Source organism: Colletes latitarsis, chromosome 11 (assembly GCF_051014445.1).
Source record: "Colletes latitarsis isolate SP2378_abdomen chromosome 11, iyColLati1, whole genome shotgun sequence".
Lineage (NCBI taxonomy): Eukaryota > Metazoa > Arthropoda > Insecta > Hymenoptera > Colletidae > Colletes > Colletes latitarsis.
The window spans coordinates 24,597,353-24,613,409 of NC_135144.1; the positions used below are offsets into that span (position 1 = coordinate 24,597,353).

General features: G+C 42.3%; 1 protein-coding gene across 3 annotated transcripts in view; it reads left to right on the forward strand.

Moving 5' to 3' along the window:
• Window positions 1-14,205, forward strand: part of Chinmo (Chronologically inappropriate morphogenesis) — a 54,780-nt gene extending 40,575 nt beyond the window's left edge. For all 3 annotated transcript variants that reach the window (XM_076777392.1, XM_076777391.1, XM_076777393.1), the window contains exon 7: window positions 13,580-14,205. In XM_076777392.1, coding sequence (XP_076633507.1) covers window positions 13,580-13,812 — 233 coding nt within the window. In that variant the 3' untranslated portion in view covers window positions 13,813-14,205. The remainder of the gene's footprint in view (window positions 1-13,579) is intronic.
• The last annotated feature ends 1,852 nt before the right edge of the window (window positions 14,206-16,057 follow it).

Consider the following 16,057-nt stretch of genomic DNA (forward strand, 5'->3'; position numbering starts at 1 on the left):
ATTAATACAACAGGTGTATTAATCGTAACAACTTTTGACACATCGTCGCAGAAAAGGCGATTCCTGAAGTTATTAATAGCGAGTTTCCTCTATTACCAACATCTCTGATCGATTTAATTTCCAGAAGTAATTTTCTACTCGAATACTCTAGGTTTACAAAATTTATTCGTGATAGAGTAACTGAAACGCGTGCTTCATCGTAATTTAAATACCTCTTTCCTTTTGGAAATAATAATAGATTCCACGTTACGCAATCTTTTCGTATACTTCTCGCGAAAAACAAAACATCGTCTCGAGAATTCTTTGAATATAAGGAAACCAATTTCTGCGAAATTTTGACCGACCTTCCATTCCACTCTTTATCATTGAAAGTCATCGCCGCTAAACTTTTTAAATGATTTTGGGATAATTTGTTCTGTAATCCGTTCCAGTGTCTGTACCACAGTTTTTCGAAACGAAAATGAATGTTAAATATTTTTTTTTTTTAACTTGCATAACTTTAAACTCGATCGAGAACTAATTTCCAATCGAATTCTTGTTACGTTCGCGGTTCCTACGAAATTGGGGATACTTTTTGTTTAGATAGCGCGGCGTGGATCACGTGCAAATCAGGAAGGTCCAGGAATACCTAACGCTTGCTCGATTCGGGCCACGGGTTCTTAGAAGCGATTAGTTCTTCTCGGTTCTCGCAACGCGCGAGCCTCGAAACCGGGTTTAACCTTCCATCGTTGGAAATCATTGCACAATGCAGTAAAAGCGCTAAGTCCTTGCGCGACACATGACGTCCCCAGAAGCAAACTTTAAAAATCATCTTTTTAAACAGTATACATTATGTCAGATTGCACACGGATATTCTCAAGGCAGACAAAACATAATTAAATGATCTACTCGAATAATTTCATACCTTCACAAGTTTAGCGTTCAGAGTAGAGTCTTTGAAGTACTGCATATCTAATAATAGCGTTATTATTTGTAAAAAAAATTGTCAAGCTTTATTAAATGCAACTATAGCTACGATCTATTTATATTAAAATACAGTTTCTTACGTTTTTGTTCATCGATGAGTAAAATGGAATTTATCGAAGTGAGATTACAACTTGGAGTCAACGAGGTTTTCGGGAATGTGCTAGAAAATATTAGGCTCTCCTTCGAAATAACACACAAGAAGTTTTGAATGAGTTACGGGTATAGGCCGTTGGATGTTTTTTCAAGAGAGGATGCGAAAGGCTGGTCTCTATGTGTGTCATGGCCAAAGCGGCTCCAGTGTGTTTTAGAAACTGTTAGAAAAGTTTGGTCGACTCTCGTTCCCGTGCTGCAAATTATCGTCGGACGAGAAAAGATTTGTTTAACGCGCGCCTACTTTCATAACTTCCTGAAGCCGGTAAATTTTTCAGGAATCCGCGAAACTTTCTGCTCAGATTCGGTGCCATGGGTGTTGCAACACTATTCTGTAACATCCTACGAGGAGAATATAATGCCATTTAATTAAAATAATATTCCAACATTTATTCGAAAGTTTATCACGTATTAGATTCGTTCGAAGAATAAAATGGTCTCTCTCGTTCTTGATATTCGAGAAAACAAATGTAAAGTGACTTGAGAAACTTCGATTCTTTTTATGTAAACTTTACTTTCGTTAAAGTAGCTTTTTATTAGTTTCAATTTGTATGATTCTTGCGCTCCTTATTTCGTAACATCGTGCACGAGATAACAATGCTCGAAGATTCGAGTTTTTGGCCAATCTAAATGCTTTGTACACTTTTCTTTTTATATTTCCCCTCGTTTTTAATGTGCTGGTTCTAATATTTTTGAGACGAGATCGTCGCCATCGAACGAACGCATTGACTTTGCCAGGAGTACGACCGAAATTGGACGCGACAGCTATCCGCAGGACTTTTATTGATCGACAGAGCGTAGCAGTGTGCAGGAGAATCGCAGTATCCTGGATTAAAGACGCGACTAAGTACTTCGATTAAAGTTATTCTGATATTTTTTAATCGATATAATACGTATATTTGGACGTTAAAAGGTCGTTGAACAACGAGAAACTACGCCAACGACGTTATAACGAAACTTTGTAAATTCACTTTCGTTCCGAGTAATCCCTCATAAACGATAGGTCCTTTATGAATATTCTTCCAGAAAGTAATTACTTGTATCCGATACTGAACATCGAAAAAGACCGAAATTGTTACATAAAATAAGTTTAGTCACTAAATGTTCCTAAGCATTAAATATATAAAACGTTACTCGAAAGGCGTGGTTCCAATTTTGAAGAAGATTTACTCGAAGCTAGGGTTAATGAATAAACCGACGTTGTGAGGAGAGACACGTGTACAAGCACACAGATTGCAACAATTGCACGTATATCTATGGGTTGGTGAGACGCGGAAGGGGCGTAATCGCTTCATTGGTCGGTGATAACGCATAATCTTTCACCTACATCTGCGCAACGATCGGGAATACTCGCGTGTATATATTTTTCTTTGTTTTATTCGCACGCGTGGTTAGGAATTGGGATTGCACGTATCGTTTCTACGCACGCAACCAGCCATCGTACAGTCGACGCTCACGCACACGCGCCGGCCAATGTTAACCGTTAGAACGCCTGATAGAATGGAGAGTGGGTCTCGTGCAATGCCGAATTCGGGTCAAGAAATATTTCATGATAACGCCGTCAGAGGGCCTGTCGTACGACCGACGCTGATAAACGGTGTACATATATCTGACCGAAACGACACGCTTGCTCGTTCTTTGCTTGTCAGGCCGACTCACCAGTGGCCCCGCTCGAACATTTTAGTGACATTTTTCTATACATTTTAAATCATACGATATAGGCAGATAATCTTTTTTTTACAATTTGATTAACCTAAGAAAAACGTTAAAAATTGTTTATACGATAAATACAATCTAATATATAGACGTACATGAAACGTGTAAACGTTTCTCATTTTTTAGGTCCTCGTTGTCACGGTGGTTGTGCAATCGTAAAACATTCTAAACAAAAATATTAAAAGAGGGATACTATAACTTCACTCACACAATCAGACCCTCTAAATTAAATTATAAATCATTATACCTTATAATAATAAATGCCTTAAATTCTGCCACGATTGTCAACCAAAAGTGATTAAAATCTCCATCGTTATCGACGTTAAATTCAATCTTTTATTCGTGCAGGTAAATTACTTCCCTTCTAAAATAGCCGAGGGCTTCGAATCGCTTCCCCTATGTAATTTTGTGCTCGACATAATTTTCGTGACCTCGAAAATGATAACGACATTTAGCCGTTCCCTTCCAGGCACCTTATCTTACACACGAAATTATTCATATTAACGAGCGCACGATCTCGCGGAGAACAATTTTTATTTTTATTATTGGAGAGCCACGACGACTATCACAAAACAAACCTGAGTACATCTCGACCCTTCCGCAAGCTTTATTACTATGCTTCTCGCTCTGACAAGTACGAATAAAACAACGAACGGCCGCGTTAGCCTGACGCTATTCCCTTCGCACAATACGTAACCCTATCTTCGTTGGAAATCCTCAACTCTCGTTCCCGCCCTTCCTCTAACTTGCCCTCCTTCGACATCCTCTCCTTTCCTGTATCTATCTCTTTCCCACGCGCCCTCTTCGTTACTGATCCACGATTTCCTTCGCGCAGATGAACGAAGTCGCGGCGCTCTATATGTCAAATCATGCCACTAAACAAACTGTGAATCAAATAAAATAATTTTTCTCAAACATAGGCACCGACGATTTCAATTTAGATCGAACAAATGATTTTTCAACCCCTTGTGGTCGTTTGAATAATTTATTCTATAAGAAAAGAATAAAATTTACCCAACTTTGCCTTAGTCCTGGCCCTCGAAAGACCTCTTCATACCGCGTTATATCGAAATCGTGTTTTCAGAGACTCGTAAGAGGCTGGAACGTACCTTTTAATTTAAATTGTTTATCTTTATTCGAATGCATTGTTTAGATAAGAATTTTACCCATTTTCCTTTCGTGTCCGTTGTTATCGTCGTTGCATCGTGTTTTGAGAAAAGTGGCACTGCGGAAGTTTCGAGACGCAGTCGCGAGATAGCGCCAGTTGCTCGCAGACTTGGCGCGTGTATTTTTGGGGCGCGGGGGGGTGGAGAAAGGGTAGAAGGAATTGGGCGACAGCCAGGCGTGGGTGCAAATTTACTACAGCGCCAGGCGATTCCAAAATGTCGGTCGAATTCGACGTATGTATTTCGTGCGAGCGACAACGCGCCTGGGAGGGGAGTGATATATACACGACCTGCTCGAAAATTATCTGTATCAGAATGTCGCGTTATCGGGGTTTCCTTCGACAAGGAATTAGCCCAACGAAATCGAAACGTATTTATGAATTATATTCTAATTAATTGGTCGATAATTGGAAATCGATGTGCGTTCGTTGTTTATCGATATAGAGGCTGTTTCTCGATAAGCGCCATTTGGTATAATTATTAAACGATAGGCTTTGTTATTTTTTATGTATAATTCGGTAGTCGTTTCTTGTCTTTTAAATAAGAATGTTATATAGTTTCTGTCTTGACAGTACGAGTCAACCGCGTTCTATGAAGTAACCTTGACACGATCGAAGGTCACCAATGCAATGGCTGACAAGGTCACTGGTCTCAACATCATTAAATTATTTTACGAGAAATGAAAAGTGAAAGAAAGAAAAAAGACACCGCTAACGACGATACTAAAAAAATGCAGGTAAAATGGAGAAGGAAAGGTCATCTTCGAGCGATAATTTAGAAGAATTTCTAAACTTCTCGATATCGAAGAATGCTTAATTATGTCATTCGAACAGAGCAGAGCAGAGCCAGCAAAGGATGACTGTTTTGAAAAAAAAAAATAGCGAAAGAGCAATTGTGAGAGATGAGGTTTTAGTGGAAAGCCAAGTTGCAAACGTTGCTAATACGTTTAACACTAGGTTTACGGACACTCATTGCAGATTTTCTTTTAATTGGGGTGTGTATTTAGTACGTTGATTAAATTCAACATAAATTGCTAACAAATAATATTTACGAGTTTCGAATCGACGCGTTCCATAAACCCAAGTGTCAACAATTGTTCGTTATCGGCGAATGAAGTTTGTTCGATTCCCGTGCGGAATGCACCGACGGTTTTCCGGGAGCGCGTTGTGGGGTGCCGAATTTTGTAGAGCCGTGCCTACCGCGGCACGCACCAATCAATAAACGAATGCGTGCGCGCACAAACGGACGCGGCGTTCGTGTGTGCAGCCAGTGGCGTAGGGTTGTGTGAGTGCACGTGCCGCCAAAAGTTCGTGAACGCGCAAGGTTTGCGTGCTCTTCGGTCGTTTGTGTGCGCAACTATGCGGAGAGGGCCGAGCCGCGGAGCGCGCGAGCGCCCGTGCACGTACACGACGCGCGACTGTGCGCGGCGCAACCCACATTTCTTTTTCTTTTTTTTTTTTTTCTCTTCGTCGGAGGCGGATCCATCTCGCGGAATATTTTCGCTGCACCGTGGAAGGTCATTTCCGAAAATAATAAATTATCGTTGTACAAACGGCGCGCGCGAACGCCACGGCCCCGGGGACGGCGGGTCACGTATGTATGTCGTAATCGAAACGTCAGCGTGACAATTTGAGAACTAATCTCGGAATCTTCGCCGGTTTCTCCGTAATCTCTAATGCCTCTAATAAATGGCGGATTCGTGTATTCTAACGTGAAAAGTTCCCATTGCGAGGCGGTCGCGAGCGTGCGGGATAGGACACGTTGGATAATTGACCGTTAGTACGACGACGGTCGACGTTGCAAATGGAAACGTGACGTGAGCAAGGACATTTTGCAACTTGAGCCGTCGATTAATTTATCAAATGCGCGATACTTATCCGCGGTATCGTTTCGTGCACAATTACCGCGTAGAATATTCTTTTTTCGTAAAAACAGAATAGCATTTATTAGTTTTGGGTAAGACGATCGATTTTAGGGGACACTAGGAATTCGTTCTACGATACTTTTTTTTTCACGATACGTCTGTTTCGAAAGACTTGATATTTCAAATAGTAGGGGAATATCTAAAAAGCTACTTATCCAATTTGTAACACCATGAATAATAAGAGGAAATTATTAAAACTTCGAACTAAATCGTTCCGAGTTGCTCGTTCGCGTATTAATTCTGCGGTTTACAACCGTAGAAACAGTAGAATCAGAATTTCGCGAGCAGACGTAACTTCACTTGTGTTAGGTATCGGTATACTCGTACACTATTCTCGCGACGCTGAGATAACAACTTGCACGACGCGCATGTGTGCATTATCGGCTGATGAACGTAATTACCACAAGATATGTATGTATATGTATGGATCTCTGTATAGAGACTCGTATTAATATTCGGGCTGTATGCTACATTGTACGTTATTACTTTGTGCATAAGTTTAGTTTTTGTTGAAACAAACAATCTTGTTACAAATATTATTATAAACTAGAAAACAAACGCGTATTATTACAGTTACGTGTAGAATTAGTACTTACGAGGAACAGACATGGATGCGCATAAATGTAATAAGAGAAATAGAAAGTATTAATTAAGTTATCTGCATAAAAAAAATTAGTTTTGAAATTTCGTGTTCGTCTTTTGAGCATATTGAACTGAAAGGATTTTTCAAAAATTTGGCGAGTTCAATGAAATATATCGGATAGTGTAAAAGAACAATTATTACCGTAAGGTTATATATTTAGATCATAAACATAGTCAATAGATTCTAACAGTGTTTTGTTACGTTTGGACTGAGCAAATTAATTCGTTTTTAATTAGTTAAAGCAGTTATTTTGGGTAGCAAATAACGTAACGTTTATTTGTTTCATTTGCATAGTTTATCGTGTAATGTATAATGAAGGAAATAATGACTAATTTTAGCGTCGCGAAAATATTTGGTCGACAACACGTGTATTCGATGTATTCGTTCTACTATATCAGTTCAATCGTCCATTATCGCCGTTTGCAAACACAAGCTTTACATGTGTAGATACGTGTATTTCGGAGGCTTAGTATTCTCCAAAAATTCGTTGATATCAAACGTATTAACAGAGAAAATGGGTCATAAAACCAAAAATGGCTCCTCCGGCGCTCGAGAACTTGTTATTTATCATCGGGAGAAAGGAAAAACATGACTCGAAATCGACGAAAAAATGTCACGCTGTTAATCTTAATATTGCAGGAATTACATAAATTCAAGTTAAATCAATGTTATCGCGTGATTCAAGACTTTTTCATGAAAATTATGTCAGCTAAGCGTTGAATAGCCGAAGATTTTTGCAACGTCGAAATCAATTTTCCTTTGTTATTAAATAGTACGTTTTTATCATCGAGAGTAAGTGCTTTAATTTACCGATAAATAATTAATTCGTCAAGCTCGTATTACCTTCATGAACGAAGCAGTATTACACGAAACGTCACGGTACACGAATATTAACCCTTTGCACTCGGAGACCTTTCTTTGACCACCATTAACTCAAACACACTTTCTTACGAAATAGATAGTAAATATCCAAGTAAATATATCTTCTTTTTGTATTTTGCCTTCTACGGGGTGTTCGGCCACCCCTGGGAAAAATTTTAATGGGAGATTCTAGACGCCAAAATAAGACGAAAATTAAGAATATTAATTTGTTCCGCCAATAATGAATTTTTTTCTCGAAAGTGGGTAAGATTTCGGGAGTATGTCTATTCACCAAAAATGATTATAATTGATCCCTGCAATCAAAAATAATTTTTTTAGAACGATTTGAAATTTTTTAATTTTATCAAAAAATTTCACACCTTCTCGAATTTTTTTCTCGAAACTGGGTAGGATTTCGGGGGTATATCTATTCATCAAAAATGATTATAATCGACCCTTGCAATCGGAAATAATTTTTTTAGAACGATTTGAAAAATTTTTTTTTTCGCCGAAAAATTTCACCGCCTACCCGAATTTTTTTCTCGAAGGAGGGTAGGATTTCGGGGATATGTGTATTCATAAAAAATAATTGTAATTGACCCCCGCAACCGAAAATAATTTTTCCAGAACGATTTGACATTTTTTAATTTATTTCTTAATAACTTTTTAACGAAGCCTCCATCAACAAATTGGTATTCTTGCTTTTTGTCTTATTTTGGCCTCTAGAATCCCCTACTAAAATTTTTCCCAGTATAATCACTTTAAAACAATAATATCGTTGTGTTTTGTTAGAGTGTACATCCAAATTCCTTGCTGGATGTCTCTTCAGAGGGGACAGCCGAGTGCAAAGGGTTAATCGATGTACATGAGCGTACGATTCGGGGCTCCTAATTAGAAATCGATGGAAATCGTATTTCTTTGTACCAATATTGTCCCGGTATAATCGTCGTTGCCCTTTCGTAGTATCCTATGACATCGCGTGTTATCTGTTTGTGTAATACCTTCGGAGAAAGAGGAAGAATCAAAAGTAAACACGAATCGAAACTTGAACTCGACCTTGTTGCGCCAACTTCGTCCCCGGAACGCGGAATAATTTCCCGAAGTACAGCTTCGGTTCTGGCGCGTTTGTGATCGTCGATCTCCATAAATAATTCAACGCGTGGCAAACGTCGCCGCGTCGTCTTTAACACGAGCGTCGCCGGGTGAAACCGAAAGCAAAAAGTCAAAATATTAGACGAGAACGCGGAGAGAAATCACACCAAGGCGTAAACGCGCGACAGGAACACCCCGGAGGGAGCTAGAAGGTAGAAGTATTCCGATTCGACGAGGTCTCGAAAGTGGACCGTTGTGCGGGTTATGGTTTCCTCTGGTCTTTCTCCGGGGGTACAAGAGGGTTGGCATCCCTTGCAGCCATGGATCGACCAGGGTTCTAAGGAAAAGGAGGGTGGTCCAGAGCTCCCTTGATTTCGGGTTGCAACGCCCGTGGCTGACATTGATTTTCCTTACCCTCTTCCTCCTCGATCCGCTTTCCTTACAGCTCTCGTCTTTGACCGAACGCTAAGACTACTGGACGCCTTCGATCCCGCGTAGGAAACATTTCCATCTTTTTTGCGTTAACAAGTCGAGTCCACGAAGGTAAGACGATAGCTTGAAATTCTTTGATGTTTGCAAAGTGAGTTGAAAACAAGACCAGAGGGGTGAATTAACAGGAAAGTTTCACCGAGTGCTTCTTAAGAAATTTATATATCGGATTGTTCCTATTCCAAATTAGGACAACTGACTCAATTATTAACCGAAGAATGATATGTAATATAAAAATTTCTATTATTTAACTACGTTTACGGAAAAGCGTCAAAATTACTTGCTATCTTTTTGTCGCGGTGCGTAGAACATCGAGAAACAGAAGATACTTCGTTATCGAATCGGATCTTTCGATCGTGTCACAAGTTTTTCCGGGCTGTGGTCGGAATAATCCTCCCTCCTCGTTTCTCCCTTGGCCATAGGACGTGGTTCCTTTGTTTCTCCTCCCGTACGCGATGGCCAGCATGCCGGCCGACCGACGACCAATTTGGCGCCATCGAGCGAAATGTGTCAAGGACTGACGATCCATGGCTCCTACGCTTCCCGCGTGTATTCGTCGTGCTTCCTCGTGCGATCACGACGCGTACGAACACCCCGGGCGATCCGTTTCGACACCGAGCACAGTGGGACAGATTTCCGGAATCGTGGTCAAAATTCAAGCAAACTATTTATACATCCAACATTTAATTCTGGGCTCGTGTGCATTTCAATTTCTCACACTTTGATAGAACGTGTCTCCTTTTCTTCGTGACCGACTTGGCTTCGCGTCTGTGCTCAAGATTCACTAGATTTCCCACGAGACCGCCCTCCCCCCCATCCGGAAAACTTTTTATCCAGACGCACGTGTGCCCGCGGAAAGCGCTCTTTATTTTGGCTTTCGGAAGACTCGTGTCATCGACGCCTCTCTTCGGACTATATCTACCGGGTGACCAACAAATTTAACCAGCATAAACGAAAACGCATTCGTTCGCAATAATCTACGGTACATTCTACGTATTTTCGAGTCGAGTGTATAACAGTTGTTGCGATATTTCGTAATTCGAAGGAGGAACGACGACGAGAACAGAGAGGAGAAGGAGTTGGGGTAAAAATTCCGCTGATAAGGTGATATCCAGCGGCGATCGATCGATCGAACGAAGCCGCGTTGTGGTAGGGCTCTATCGAGAGTATCTCGATGTTATTCGTTCGATCCATTTAGCTGAAAAGGGAAAAGGGTCAGGCCTCCGCGATGGTCGAGAAAGACCTTGGAGGCTGCTGCGTCTTGTAACCGAACCTTTCCATTTTCCCCTTTCTGAGGCCAGCGCGGAATCGAGCCGACCGAACGCAGACTGTTGCGGGCTTTCCTCGCTTCGTTGGCCCTTCGATCGAACACGCACGAGAAATCGAAGGCCAAATCGTGGATTCCTTGTTTTCCGTCGTCTCACGGACTGTTTCAGGGTCCCTGTCTTCGAGGATTCAACGAAAACTCGTGAAATTATCCAATCGGGTCACTCTTTCATCTTTCTTCTTACGTTTCGACTACTGTTACCAGCGACAGAATGGCTCCTTTCAACGGTATTCGAGCTTAATTTGTCTCTTTGTCATTACGAAATTTTTTGGTAGTTGCGACAACCGAGTCACCTCTGACCCATAGTTAAGTTTTTCTCCTTGTCTGTTTATAAAAATGATGATGTATGCTAATTTGCGGGAAAAGAATACAAAGAATTCCGGAAGTTAATTTAAAATTTTTTAAAACTAAGACATTGAAAGATTTAGAATAGAAAGCTTTTTCAACTGTCCACTAGTAATAGAATGAATTAAACCAGTCAAGTTTTGCGGTTGACCCTGTATATCCAAAGCAGAAGGTTTTCGACTTTTCCCTGGCGTGTGCTGCATAAAGCTGTCCAACGATCCCCCATCGTTGGAAACTCTCTCAAAAATAAATTTTACACGTAATATCGTTGCAGAATATACGCAACAGTGTTATCGAATTTTTATTTCGCGAGCACGTGTCAGGGTCACTTTCTTGGAATTCATTACGCACGTGTACGTCGAAGCGAAGCGTCTTCGTGCTCGAAATAATTTTTCTCGAAAACTGCTCCACCTCCGATCAAATTTTCTCTTCGTTTTCCCCATAGAGATTTTACAAAAATTTTACAAAAATTTCTAGAGGTTCCGTTTCCTTTTTGCTGACTATACGAGTGCAACCCTTGGATCGAATGCATCGAAACAACCCACGAACGCATCTGTTGTTGCAACACTTCCACGTAGCCTGATTATCGCACTATACTCGTGGCCGAATTATTCATCTTCTAGATTGTCCAGAAATAACGCCCCTTGTCTCATACTACTTGTCTGTTGCTTGTGTTCCGTTGCTACTGCGACTGTTGCAAGACAGCTCTCTATCGATGAATATATTTATTCTACGACGAGTCGTGCGCGATATTGCAATAATAATCGTACATTATGATATTCAAAATAAATATAGCGTGCAATTATCTTGCTAAGGAAAAAAAGAAGCTAGCCCACCGCGAGAGAGATCTGTCAATTGCAAAGTGCACTTATCCTGTCGATAGTCCGGATACCCATCGATTTAATCGACTGGCCCGAGTCACGAAACGCACCGGGCGGTCCTGTTCGCCGCAGATCGGTCCGCTCCTTGATATATTCGGGGGATGTCCCGCAATAATCGCCGTTACACGCGAGAATCCGTAAATTTCCAGGCAGAGCAGATGGCGCAGCCTTTCGCGGAAGCGATCGCCTTCGCTTCTCGAGGGCAGCACCGACGTTTTGCGTTTCTGCATATCTCAGGGGCGTACGTACCCCGCGGGCACCGTGCCTGCTTTCTCCCCACCCACCGCGATCCCCCATCCCCCTCCCCCGTTCCCGTCTCGTTTCGTTCCCCTTTTCTCATTTCCCGTAATCCTTTTTCTATCTTTATCTCTTCCTCTCTTTCTCTCCGTCAGTTTCGGTTTCAGGCTCCTCGCCGTTTTCTTCCCCCTTCACCGTCGTTTCGTTCCAGCCACTCGATTCCACGTAGTAAACGTCTTCACGGATTCGCCTTTGTTTCGCCACTGATCCTTTGTGAATTTCGTTAGTCAGCTGCACGAAATCGAGCCTCGCGGCCCCGTTTACTTTTTCTAGGATGGCCCGGCTCTATTTTTAGCCTCTGTCCGCCGAAAAACCAAGGCGGTTCCGCGCACGGATGCACGTGCTGCCTTTTTTTACTTTACACGACGCATCTTTCTGGTCCGGCGCGCGATACTTTTACAATCGTTAACTTCGAGTTTCGAAGATGTTCCTAGTGGTCCGCTGCCAGGCGTCATCATCGACTTCCCCTACCACGACGTGCTGTATTTGAAAACGATACACGATGCTTTTTGTAGTCCAAGACCTAGAATTAGCATTCCTCTAGCCCGGTCGTGGATTCTCTCGACCTTTCCAACGTTATGAAACGAAATGCTCGACGCTGTCGGTGGTTCCAGTAAACTCTTACATCGATAATAATAAGATCGGTTCGAACGATTTCGTTAGGAAGGAACGCGAGCAACGGGATCTTTTAAGACATCCCTCGTGGGATTCTCGGAGAAACGGGAAGAATTGGGATCAGTCACGGTCGAGCCGCGTTAACGTTAGCTTCTAAGAGTTAATGATCGGTTCCGCACGGTCTAAGGAAAATAATAACGTTTGTAAATGGCGCCTACGACGCGACTCCGATCGTGACCGATGGGACTTCGCAACGTTCACGATGGCCTTACACGTGCCAGCAATCTGGATGCCATTGGCCTGTGCCGTGAACTTCACTCGCGTTCGAAGGGACTGCTGGAGAATCTCGAATACAAACGCCAAAACGAGAAGGTCGATTGCGTAACGTGCACCCTCGTTTCTTCTCGTAGTCGAAGAACCTTGTTTGTCTCTTTGATCGATACACGCGAAGATAGAGTCTGTCTTCCACGAAAATACCGAGAAATCTACGCTATTGTTTGCCAATTGAAGTTTACGCGGAAATAAATTTAGTAATATGAATCCTTCAAAGTGTTTTCATTGCTCTTATTTCGAATTCGGAGATTTCTAACTTGATCGAAGCATCTAAACCTATATCTCAACGGCGCAGAAGTTTTCCACATTAAAATAGAAAACTTTGTCTTACCCTCAAATATGCTTGAACTCTTCTTTCGTCGCGCGTTTAAAAGATGTGGGAAGTAGAGAAGGAACGACAGAGTAAGGCGAGATTTATGAAGTTTCGGATGACACAGTGTTTTCGGATGAGGAGGATGTTTATGCTAGGCCAATGGTTCTCCTTTTTTTACAGACACCCTCTTGGCACTCGGGCGAACCTCACGAACTCCCTTTTTAAGCACTTTTAGGAGACTAATTAAATAAATGTTGTTTAGAATGATTTGAAATTTTTTAATTTCGTTGTATATGCGACATAAATATTATATCTATAAATACAAAAATTCGATTGGTCGATTAAATATATTTCATTTGTGGATAATTGAAAAGCACGTACTGTATCGAATAAAATTGCTACAAATAAAGCGTGATCCGTAATTATACAATTCTAACGAACGTCCTTATTTTCCTTTCCAGGGAAGAAACTGAAGTGTCCATTCTGCGAAAGATTGTACGGCTACGAGACGAACCTGCGCGCTCACATACGGCAACGTCACCAGGGCATCAGGGTGCCCTGTCCATTTTGTTCGCGGACGTTCACGCGGAACAACACCGTCAGACGCCATATAGCGCGGGAGCACAAAGCCGAGCTGAACCTGAAGGCCTTCCAACAGTCGAACCACTCGGTGTCGGACACGGTGCCACAGTAAAACGACGACCGGCGACGTCGCTGTCGTCGTCGTGGTCGTCGAACTCGCCAACGAGTGGAACGGAAACGAACGCGAGTGGACTTCGAGCATAGAACGAGGAAACAGGCGGGTCAAAGGTGTCGTCAGAGTCCACTTTGTCCCTTCGTCGTCGGTCAACGACGTTCCCCCGTCCTCTCTGGATCTGCGGTTGACAAGCCCGAAGGCTCTTTAACCGTGGCCCTTCGCGAGCTTTGGCTCCGGACGAGAGGATAGCAAAGGGTCAACGCGACGATCCGCTCGTAATTGTTGTCAATTACGCTGTCAACGTCCAGGCGGTCGAGCTCGAGGAAGCGTCTCGAGACGGATCGCTAAAGGATCCGTTTGGTTCGCGGTTGGTCCTCGATGTCTCGGGAGATCGTCCACGGGATCGAATGGGGCAGGGTGAGAGGGGTGGGGGAGACTTTTCAGAGATTCTCGTTGAAATTCGTCGTCTCCCGGACTCTTCTCCGCGAACCGAACGCAAAATGGACGGTCGTCGTGAACTCGAGGCGGAAGGCGTTGAACGCGAAATAGGAAAATTGTACCCGGTGATCGGATCGCGATGGAAGGAGGACAGGAAGAGAACGTTGAGGAAGACACGGAAACGAAGCTCGGGAAAAACGTCGACGTCCGATCGCTCTGAGCCGTAGCCTTGCAACGAGGCACGAGGACGGGAATTAAAGGGGGTGTATCGCGCGTATCGGACACGCTCGCGGGGATACGCTGCAAATCACAAAACTAGTCAATGAAAGTGCAACGTCAAGTAAGAATTATTAACTCTAAACGTTTAAATGAGCGCGACGAAGAGGCAAATAGAAAAGAGTCGAGGAAAGCGGACACCGGAAACGAACCGAACAGAGTTTAACGTTCAAACTTTTCGCATTTTTGTTTACGCGCGAAGTAAATACGCGTTTCTATCCGTATATTCGTGATCCAGACGGTGGTCGCTAGATGGACGACGATGGACGAGCGAACACGAGACGTTGATGGAAGAGTTGTACTACTGCCGCTACCTTAACTCTATTATTCGATAGTTGAACGTTATCATTGGTTAAGAATTATCAACTGCATCGTCGCATGAAAAAAAAACTCTGTTACTACTGATAATATTACCACGGTACGACTGGTACTATTAATCGCTGTTGAGGTCGAGACACGGGTGATATACAATATCGTCTGACTTTTTACGTTTACGTTCGCGCGTTAGTGCCAAAAAAAAAAAAAAAAAAAAAAAAAAAGAAAAATAATAAAATCGGGTTACCTTTTCCTTAACTCTGAATCGGGATCGCGTGTTCGAGTTGTTCGTTCTTCTCGACCGGGACACGCGTAGAAACAATTGCTGGACTCATCGGTGGAAACATATCCAGAATAGAGCGACGCGTTTTCTTCGTCTCTTTATAGATTTTTTTTTTCTTTTTTTTTTCGATTTTCCTTTTGTACAGATATACCGTTTTATAAAAGGATTTATGAGATTATTACGATGACTCTGAGACGAGCAGGCTGTCGAGTTACCATGTGTACGCCACGTGGGCAGATTCTTCCCGGCGAAAACGCGACGAGCCGCGTCTTTTATAATGAGCGACGTCTTTTACGAGCCCCCAACCGTTGTTCGAACGACGCCAGCTCGAACAGGTGGCCAGTTGGAAACGCGCGGTATTTTTTAACGCGTTCCCGTTCGCCCGGAAGAATCGCAACGTGTCGTTACGTCACGAGAACAATCACTACCACTTTGTTACCTGTTTACAATGTTTAATACGGACTTTTGTCCGAAGCAATAGTCGCGAATCGAGATATAGGGGATATGGACAACCAATAGACCAATATGAACAGAGCGCATAGAATTAATCGCTAGACCGGTTGTGTAGTATGTGATCAATGCAATAGTTATATTACAGTACCTATAGATAGATATATACATAGATACTCCTAGTCAGGATGGCACCACGATATTACTTGTTGCAGTATTGACGCGTTTATTGACAGACTTTTATCTCTATTTTCTTCTACCCGACGTTTCTTATATTTTCTTTCCTACATTCTTGTTCTTTCGTTTCTTTCGTTACCACTCCCTCCCCCTTTCTTTTTTTTTTCTTTCCTGTCGCGTTACAGAATGATGTTCAACAAGAATTATATATCTCACAACGATACGCCTACCGCGAAGGTATCAAAGACAATAGACGAATAGAGAATTATTTAGTATTTAAAAGATCATACGCAAGTTAGGATA